The sequence below is a fragment of the Onthophagus taurus genome, chromosome 11 (genome assembly GCF_036711975.1).
Source record: "Onthophagus taurus isolate NC chromosome 11, IU_Otau_3.0, whole genome shotgun sequence".
Taxonomy (NCBI): Eukaryota; Metazoa; Arthropoda; class Insecta; order Coleoptera; family Scarabaeidae; genus Onthophagus; species Onthophagus taurus.
The window spans coordinates 29,989,095-30,000,000 of NC_091976.1; the positions used below are offsets into that span (position 1 = coordinate 29,989,095).

Here is a 10,906-nt window from a genome sequence, read left to right on the forward strand (position 1 = left end):
TCCCAAAAAAATGTTTAATTAATACTTACAACTCCAATACCTTCAAAAGCATAAATAGCAGTACCAAAAAACAACGGTAATTGACCCCACGATGAAAATGCTTTAACCGACGAGGTGTTTGGAAGCCCTTGAAGCATGTAAAAGAAAGTGATAACGAGCCCAGAACAAGTTAATATTGACGCGAAAAGCGAAGCGGGGGTCAAATATTTAAGTTCTTTGACCCAATTCAACAGGATCATGGGGAAAAGAAGCATGACTAGATACCAAATCACGTGTATATCGATGAAATAGTGCTTGATGATGTCGTGGAGATTGGCGGCGACGAAGACGAAGTAAACGCAACAAAATCCCAGTTGAGTGCAGCATAAAAATATGTCTACTAATTTTCTAAAATGTTTAAAAAAAATTTGTTAATGAATTGTTTTTTTAATTTAGATGTAATCAAGGATGGTTGAATCTAAAAGGAAGTCAAATTTTGTGTTATGGTGTAGTTTTATTGAACTAACGTTAGATCTTAAACTAAAAACTAGAACTAACACTAAACATTTTAATTGTTGTAAAGCGCTAGACCAAGAACTAGAATCATTCGGGTTTAGCCGTCTTTAGAGACGTGCAGCTAAACCCAAATGATTCTAGTTCTATGTATAGTTTTAGAGATCTATCACCAATTTCTAGTGATATAGCATAAATTCTCAAAATTGGACGATTTTTCTTAATGAAATCAACTATAATCTAAGTACTAAAACTGATGGAGATAGACGTTATGAATAAAAAATATTCCTAAAGCATCAATAAATCACAATTGAGAGTTATTTCATATTTATCTATCACCAATTTCTAGTGGTATAAAAAAATCAACTATACAGGGTGTCTCACGTAACTGGTTCGTTAGAACTTTTTAAGGTTCCACTATTCGTAGTGGTTTGAAATTTTGGTAGCATGGGTTGTTCATTCTAAACTTTCGATCTAAAATATTTTCAAGATGGCCACCCTTTCCGGTCTACCGGAAGTAGACCACAACTTCGTTATTTTAAATGGAATGCTATAGTTTTTATTACACCTTTCAATATTATACGTAAAAAAATATGTTGACTTCGATAAAAGTTGTTGGTACCTAGCGCTTTTTGTTTTCGAGTTATTTTGATTTTAAGTGTTTTTTGACAAATTTCACCATGGTCTTTAAAAGCCCATATCTCAGCTAATCATTCAAAAAAGCTCTACATTGGCACGACTATTCTACAGATGCTGCCAAATAGATTGTCATTTGTTGTATAAGAGAATCTTATACATCTCTCATCTTATACTGGTGTTAAATCTGGAGATCGTGAAGGCCATTGCCATGAATATAAAACAAATTTAAAATATCGGCGTTGGAATAATTTGCCATGATATACAATGACTTTCAGTCGTGATCAAAAGTAAGTAACAACAACAATAACACAAATATGGACGAAAAACTGTCAAAATTCCATTCCTACTAATAAAAAAATCAAACGTTTTCCCGCATTCCGTGCATGCTTTGATTAATGTCCCAATATCAGGGAAACTACAATAAATAGGTATAGGAATGTTTATAGATAATTTGTAGTGAATTAAATTCCCTTTCTGATAGGGTAAAAAAATACGGGGTATTCCATTTAAAATTTTCGACTTTCTAGCCATTGAATATGGAGAAACGGTAATTCAATTTTTAACCATCCTGTATAAGATACTCTGATACAAGAAATGATAATCTATTTGGCAACATCTGAAGAGTAATCGTGCCAATCTAGAGATTTTTTTAATGAACGTTAACTGAGATATAGGCTTTTAAAGAGCATGGTGAAATTTGCCAAAAAAAGCTTAAAATCAAAATAACTCGAAAACAAAAAATGGTGGGTACCAACAACTTTTATCAAAGTCAACATATTTTTTTATGTATAATTGAAAGGTGTAATAAAAACTATAGCATTCCATTTAAAATAACGAAGTTGTGGTCTACTTCCGGTAGACCGGAAGTGGTGGCAATCTTGAAAATATTTTAAATTGAAAGTTTAGAATGAACAACCGATGCTACCAAAATTTCAAACCTCTATGAATAGTGGAACCTAAAAAAGTTCTAACGAACCAGTTACGTGAGACACCCTGTATACTAAACCTGTATACGTTGACGTGTATTTTAACCGATTCTATCTGCCAACAATCGAGATTTTTTAAATAATGTAATGTGGAACAATTTCACAAGACATGGGATTATAAACTTTCACAATTTACATGTTTTGGTATCCCTACGCAATTCGGCCAAGAAACTTCCAACATGAATTTAGTGCCAACGTCTGGGTAGGTGTTTATAATACTTTTTGCCACCACAACCAACCATTGCGGCGTTCTTGTAATTTTTGATAGCTGAACATGCCAATATATGGAATGACATTCATTTAGCTATAAAAAGAAAGGCTTCATTTCAACTTGATAATTGTGCAGCTTATCATGGTAGAGTGCTAAGAAATTAGCTAGACAACCATTTTCCTACAAATACCATGGCACAACGATCTGCAGATCTTAATGCTTTAGACTTTTTTGTGTGGAGATATTTGAAAGGAAATTTGTATGAGACTCCTGTTCGCACAAGAAATGAACTTTTAATAGGATTAGGAATGCTTGTAATGACATAAAGCCGTTCTTAAATTAATAATTACCATTACTCGATAAGTAATTCGTCGGTCAAAATTATGAATTAGCACATTTTGATAAGAGTACCCTTTTTGCGTAAAAAGTACAGAGAATAAGTATTTTTATTCAAAAAGCCAAAAAGTATACTGTCAGAAAAGTTATTGTTATTTTAAACCGTAAAGAACACGTTACAAAGCGGCTATAGTAAAACGGACCTCATAATCGTCTTTTTTATGCCAAAAAACCTCCGTATAGCAAATTTGAAAAGAATCGGTTGAAATACGCGTGTAATATTAAATAAAAAGCAATTTAAAAATTTAATTTAAACACCCTGTATCTCCAAAACAAAACGTTTGTCGATCTATGTTTATATGTGTTAATTTTAAAAGAGCTATCGACTGTTAAAGTCCTGCTACAAAAACCTGAAACACCCTGTATATATAACTGTACAGGTGTACAAAAAGTGTGGAATAACGGTTCTACAGCCCAAACTTCAATCTCTTATATTAAAAAAAGTTTTAAATAAAAGTTACTTGAAACTATTTTCCGCATATCTTGGCGTAGAAATAAAATAAATTTCATCTACACAGTTAGCAACGAAAATGTTTGGAGTCAGTATAAGCTCCGCCCATCTCTATGACGTCAAGGCTTAGGTTGTCTATTAGTGTTAAAATAGAATAAACTAAGTGACATTTTAAATGGCATTTTTATGGTGATTTATGTTAGCAACTGTGGTTAGTAACGAAATTGTTTCGAGTCGGTATAAACTCCGCCCACCTATGTGACGTCAGACTTAGGCAGTCTATTGAAAAATTGCATATGGGGATCTTTCGTTAGCAACACAGTTAGCAATGAAGATGTTTGGAGTCGGTATAAGCTCCGCCCATCCCTGTAACGTCAAGGCTTAGGTTGTCTATTCCACAATCTCCAACAGGAATCCAAAAACCTTAAAATATACAGGATGTTCCATTTAAAAAACACACTCATCATGTCGTAACTCAGACTGCCCTCATCATCTTTATTTTAAGTATAGAGTTTCAAGTAACTGCTATTTAAAACTTTTTTTAATATAAGTTGAAGTTTAGGCTGTAGAACCATTATTCCATACTTTTTGTACACCCTGTATATAGAATCAACTATAACCTCACTACTAAAACTGATGGAGAAAGACGATGTGAATAAAAAATATTCCTAATGCATCAAGAAATCATAATCCTCTCTTATTTCATATTTATCTATCACCAGATTCTAGTGATATGGCATAAATCACAGAATGTCAAAATTGGACGATTTTTTTTAATAAAATCAACTACAACCTAAGTACTAAAACTGATGGAGACAGACGTTATGAATAAAAAATATTCCTAATGCATCAAGAAATCATAATCCACTCTTATTTCATATTTATCTATCACCAGATTTTAATGATATAGGATAAATCACTAAATGTCAAAATTGGACGATTTTTCTTGATAAAATTAACTACAACCTAAGTACTAAAACTGATGGAGGAAGACGTTATGAATAAAAGATAACTAATGCACCAAAAAATCATAAAAGCATACTTATTTCATATTTATCTATCACCAGTTTCTAGTGATATAGCATAAATCACAAAATGTCAAAATTGGACGATTTTTCTTAATAAAATCAACTATAACTTCAGTACTAAAACTGATGGAGAAAGACGTTATGAATAAAAAATATTCCTAATGCATCAATAAATCACAATTGACAGTTATTTCGTATTTATCTATCACTAGATTTTAGTGATATAGCAAAAATCACAAAATGTCAAGATTGGACGATTTTTCTTAATAAAATCAACTATAACCTAAGTACTAAAACTGATGGAGGAAGACGTTATGAATAAAAGATATTCCTAATGCACCAAGAAATCAAAATCCATAATTATTTCATATTTATCTATCACCAGTTTCTAGTGATATAGCATAAATCACAAAATGTTAAAATTGGATGATTTTTCTTAATAAAATCAACTACAACCTAAGTACTAAAACTGATGGAGACAGACGTTATGAATAAAAAATATTCCTAATGCATCATGAAATCATAATCCACACTTATTTCATATTTATCTATCACCAGTTTCTCTAGTGATATAGCATAAATCACTAAATGTCAAAATTGGACGATTTTTCTTGATAAAATCAACTACAACCTAAGTACTAAAACTGATGGAGAAAGACGTTATGAATAAAAATATTCTTAATGCATCAAGAAATCATAATCCACTCTTATTTCATATTTATCTATCACCAGTTTCTAGTGATATAGCATAAATCACAAAATGTCAAGATTGGACGATTTTTCTTAATAAAATCAACTATAACTTCAGTACTAAAACTGATGGAGAAAGACGTTATGAATAAAAAATATTCCTAATGCATCAATAAATCACAATTGACAGTTATTTCGTATTTATCTATCACTAGATTCTAGTGATATAGCAAAAATCACAAAATGTCAAAATTGGACGATTTTTCTTAATAAAATCAACTATAACTTCAGTACTAAAACTGATGGAGAAAGACGTTATGAATAAAAAATATTCCTAATGCATCAATAAATCACAATTGACAGTTATTTCGTATTTATCTATCACTAGATTCTAGTGATATAGCAAAAATCACAAAATGTCAAAATTGGACGATTTTTCTTAATAAAATCAACTATAACTTCAGTACTAAAACTGATGGAGAAAGACGTTATGAATAAAAGATATTCCTAATGCATCAAGAAATCATAATCCACACTTATTTCATATATATCTATCACCAGTTTCTAGTGATATAGCATAAATCACAAAATGTCAAAATTGGACGATTTTTCTTAATGAAATCAACTATAATCTAAGTACTAAAACTGATGGAGATAGACGTTATGAATAAAAAATATTCCTAAAGCATCAATAAATCACAATTGAGAGTTATTTCATATTTATCTATCACCAATTTCTAGTGGTATAAAAAAATCAACTATACAGGGTGTCTCACGTAACTGGTTCGTTAGAACTTTTTAAGGTTCCACTATTCGTAGTGGTTTGAAATTTTGGTAGCATGGGTTGTTCATTCTAAACTTTCGATCTAAAATATTTTCAAGATGGCCACCCTTTCCGGTCTACCGGAAGTAGACCACAACTTCGTTATTTTAAATGGAATGCTATAGTTTTTATTACACCTTTCAATATTATACGTAAAAAAATATGTTGACTTTGATAAAAGTTGTTGGTACCTAGCGCTTTTTGTTTTCGAGTTATTTTGATTTTAAGTGTTTTTTGACAAATTTCACCATGGTCTTTAAAAGCCCATATCTCAGCTAACGATCATTCAAAAAAGCTCTACATTGGCACGACTATTCTACAGATGCTGCCAAATAGATTGTCATTTGTTGTATCAGAGAATCTTATACATCTCTCATCTTATACTGGTGCTAAATCTGGAGATCGTGAAGGTCATTGCCATGAGTATAAAACAAATTTAAAATATCGGCGTTGGAATAATTTGCCATGATATACAATGACTTTCACTCGTGATCAAAAGTAAGTAACAACAACAATAACACAAATATGGACGAAAAACTGTCAAAATTCCATTCCTACTAATAAAAAAATCAAACGTTTTCCCGCATTCCGTGCATGCTTTGATTAATGTCCCAATATCAGGGAAACTACAATAAATAGGTATAGGAATGTTTATAGATAAATTGTAGTGAATTAAATTCCCTTTCTGATAGGGTAAAAAAATACGGGGTATTCCATTTAAAATTTTCGACTTTCTAGCCATTGAATATGGAGAAACGGTAATTCAATTTTTAACCACCCTGTATAAGATACTCTGATACAAGAAATGACAATCTATTTGGCAACATCTGAAGAGTAATCGTGCCAATTTAGAGATTTTTTTAATGAACGTTAACTGAGATATAGGCTTTTAAAGAGCATGGTGAAATTTGCCAAAAAAAGCTTAAAATCAAAATAACTCGAAAACAAAAAACCCAAATGATTCTAGTTCTATGTATAGTTTTAGAGATCTATCACCAATTTCTAGTGATATAGCATAAATTCTCAAAATTGGACGATTTTTCTTAATAAAATCAACTATAACCTAAGTACTAAAACTGATGGAGATAGATGTTATGAATAAAAAATATTCCTAATGCATCAATAAATCACAATTGACAGTTATTTCATATTTATCTATCACCAATTTCTAGTGGTATAAAAAAATCAACTATACAGGGTGATTCTATACAGGGTGTCTCACGTAACTGGTTCGTTAGAACTTTTTAAGGTTCCACTATTCGTAGTGGTTTGAAATTTTGGTAACATGGGTTGTTCATTCTAAACTGGTTACCTGAGATATAGGCTTTTAAAGAGCATGGTGAAATTTGCCAAAAAAACCTTAAAATCAAAATAACTCGAAAACAAAAAATGGTGGGTACCAACAACTTTTATCAAAGTCAACATATTTTTTTATGTATAATTGAAAGGTGTAATAAAAACTATAGCATTCCATTTAAAATAACGAAGTTGTGGTCTACTTCCGGTAGACCGGAAGTGGTGGCCATCTTGAAAATATTTTAAATTGAAAGTTTAGAATGAACAACCCATGCTACCAAAATTTCAAACCTCTATGAATAGTGGAACCTAAAAAAGTTCTAACGAACCAGTTACGTGAGACACCCTGTATACTAAACCTGTATACGTTGACGTGTATTTTAACCGATTCTATCTGCCAACAATCGAGATTTTTTAAATAATGTAATGTGGATGAATCGTGTTTCACAAGACATGTGATTGTATAGGTGTTTATAATACTTTTTGCCACCACAACTAACTATTGCGGCGTTCTTGTAATTTTTGATAGCTGAACATGCCAATATGTGGAATGACATTCATTTAGCTATAAAAAGAAAGGCTAGGTTTCAACTTGATAATTGTGCAGCTTATCATGGTAGAGTGCTAAGAAATTAGCTAGACAACCATTTTCCTACAAATACCATGGCACAACGATCTGCAGATCTTAATGCTTTAGACTTTTTTGTGTGGAGATATTTGAAAGGAAATTTGTATGAGACTCCTGTTCGCACAAGAAATGAACTTTTAATAGGATTAGGAATGCTTGTAATGACATAAAGCCGTTCTTAAATTAATAATTACCATTACTCGATAAGTAATTCGTCGGTCAAAATTATGAATTAGCGCATTTTGATAAGAGTACCCTTTTTGCGTAAAAAGTACAGAGAATAAGTATTTTTATTCAAAAAGCCAAAAAGTATACTGTCAGAAAAGTTATTGTTATTTTAAACCGTAAAGAACACGTTACAAAGCGGCTATAGTAAAACGGACCTCATAATCGTCTTTTTTATGCCAAAAAACCTCCGTATAGCAAATTTGAAAAGAATCGGTTGAAATACACGTGTAATATTAAATAAAAAGCAATTTAAAAATTTAATTTAAACACCCTGTATCTCCAAAACAAAACGTTTGTCGATCTATGTTTATATGTGTTAATTTTAAAAGATCTATCGACTGTTAAAGTCCTGCTACAAAAACCTGAAACGCTCTGTATATATAATTATACAGAGTGTACAAAAAGTGTGGAATAATGGTTCTACAGCCCAAACTTAAACTTGTATTAAAAAAAGTTTTAAATAAAAGTTACTTGAAACTATTTTCCGCATATCTTGGCGTAGAAATAAAAGAAATTTCATCTACACAGTTAGCAACGAAAATGTTTGGAGTTAGTATAAGCTCCGCCCATCTCTATGACGTCAAGGCTTAGGTTGTCTATTAGTGTTAAAATAGAATAAACTAAGTGACATTTCAAATGGCATTTTTATGGTGATTTATGTTAGCAACTGTGGTTAGCAACGAAATTGTTTCTAGTCGGTATAAGCTCCGTCAGACTTAGGCAATCTATTGAAAAATTGCATATGGGGATTTTTCGTTAGCAACACAGTTAGCAACGAAGATGTTTGGAGTCGGTATAAGCTCCGCCCATCCCTGTAACGTCAAGGCTTAGGTTGTCTATTCCATAATCTCCAAAAGGAATCCAAAAACCTTAAAATATACAGGATGTTCCATTTAAAAAACACACTCATCATGTCGTAACTCAGACTGCCGTCATCATTTTTATTTTAAGTATAGAGTTTCAAGTAACTGTTATTTAAAACTTTTTTTAATATAAGTTGAAGTTTAGGCTGTAGAACCATTATTCCATACTTTTTGTACACCCTGTATATAAAATCAACTATAACCTCAGTACTAAAACTACTGATGGAGAAAGACAATATGATTAAAAAATATTCCTAATGCATCAAGAAATCATAATCCACTCTTATTTCATACTTATCTATCATCAGATTCTAGTGATATAGCATAAATCACAAAATGTCAAAATTGGACGATTTTTCTTAATAAAATCAACTACAACCTAAGTACTAAAACTGATGGAGACAGACGTTATGAATAAAAATATTCTTAATGCATCAAGAAATCATAATCCACACTTATTTCATATATATCTATCACCAATTTCTAGTGATATAGCATAAATTACAAAATGTCAAAATTGGACGATTTTTCTTAATAAAATCAACTACAACCTAAGTACTAAAACTGATGGAGGAAGACGTTATGAATAAAAAATATTCCTAATGCATCAATAAATCACAATTGACAGTTATTTCGTATTTATCTATCACTAGATTCTAGTGATATAGCATAAATCACAAAATGTCAAAATTGGACGATTTTTTTTAATAAAATCAATTATAACTTCAGTACTAAAACTGATGGAGAAAGACGTTATGAATAAAAAATATTCCCAATGCATCAAGAGATCATAATCCACTCTTATTTCATATTTATCTATCATAAGATTCTAGTGATATAGCATAAATCACAAAATGTTAAAATTGGACGATTTTTCTTAATAAAATAAACTATAACTTCAGTACTAAAACTGAAGGAGAAAGACGTTATGAATAAAAAATATTCTTAATGCATCAATAAATCACAATTGACAGTTATTTCGTATTTATCTATCACTAGATTCTAGCGATATAGCATAAATCACAATATGTCAAAATTGGACGATTTTTCTTAATAAAATAAACTATAACTTCAGTACTAAAACTGATGGAGGAAGACGTTATGAATAAAAAATATTCCTAATGCATCAATAAATCACAATTGACAGTTATTTCGTATTTATCTATCACTAGATTCTAGTGATATAGCATAAATCACAAAATGTCAAAATTGGACGATTTTTTTTAATAAAATCAATTATAACTTCAGTACTAAACCTGATGGAGAAAGACGTTATGAATAAAAAATATTCCCAATGCATCAAGAAATCATAATCCACTCTTATTTCATATTTATCTATCATAAGATTCTAGTGATATAGCATAAATCACAAAATGTTAAAATTGGACGATTTTTCTTAATAAAATAAACTATAACTTCAGTACTAAAACTGAAGGAGAAAGACGTTATGAATAAAAAATATTCTTAATGCATCAATAAATCACAATTGACAGTTATTTCGTATTTATCTATCACTAGATTCTAGCGATATAGCATAAATCACAATATGTCAAAATTGGACGATTTTTCTTAATAAAATCAACTATAACTTCAGTACTAAAACTGATGGAGAAAGACGTTATGAATAAAAAATATTCCCAATTCATCAATAAATCAAAATTGACAGTTATTTCGTATTTATCTATCACTAGATTCTAGCAATATAGCATAAATTACAAAATGTCAAAATTGGACGATTTTTCTTAATAAAATCAACTACAACCTAAGTACTAAAACTCATGGAGAAAGACGTTATGAATAAAAAATATTCCTAATGCATCAATAAATCACAATTGACAGTTATTTCGTATTTATCTATCACTAGATTCTAGCGATATAGCATAAATCACAAAATGTCAAAATTGGACGATTTTTCTTAATAAAATCAACTATAACCTAAGTACTAAAACTGATGGAGGAAGACGTTATGAATAAAAGATATTCCTAATGCATCAAGAAATCATAATCCACACTTATTTCATATATATCTATCACCAGTTTCTAGTGATATAGCATAAATCACAAAATGTCAAAATTGGACGATTTTTCTTAATAAAATCAACTACAACCTAAGTACTAAAACTCATGGAGAAAGACGTTATGAATAAAAAATATTCCTAATGCATCAATAAATCA

The 10,906-nt window shown here is 30.5% G+C and overlaps 1 protein-coding gene across 4 annotated transcripts in view; it reads right to left on the reverse strand.

Moving 5' to 3' along the window:
* LOC111417460 (proton-coupled amino acid transporter-like protein pathetic) overlaps positions 1-10,906 on the reverse strand; it is a 30,648-nt gene that overhangs the window by 1,158 nt on the left and 18,584 nt on the right. For all 4 annotated transcript variants that reach the window (XM_023049745.2, XM_023049743.2, XM_023049742.2 and 1 more), the window contains one exon: positions 30-387. In XM_023049745.2, the coding sequence (XP_022905513.1) occupies positions 30-387 (358 nt within the window). The remainder of the gene's footprint in view (positions 1-29; positions 388-10,906) is intronic.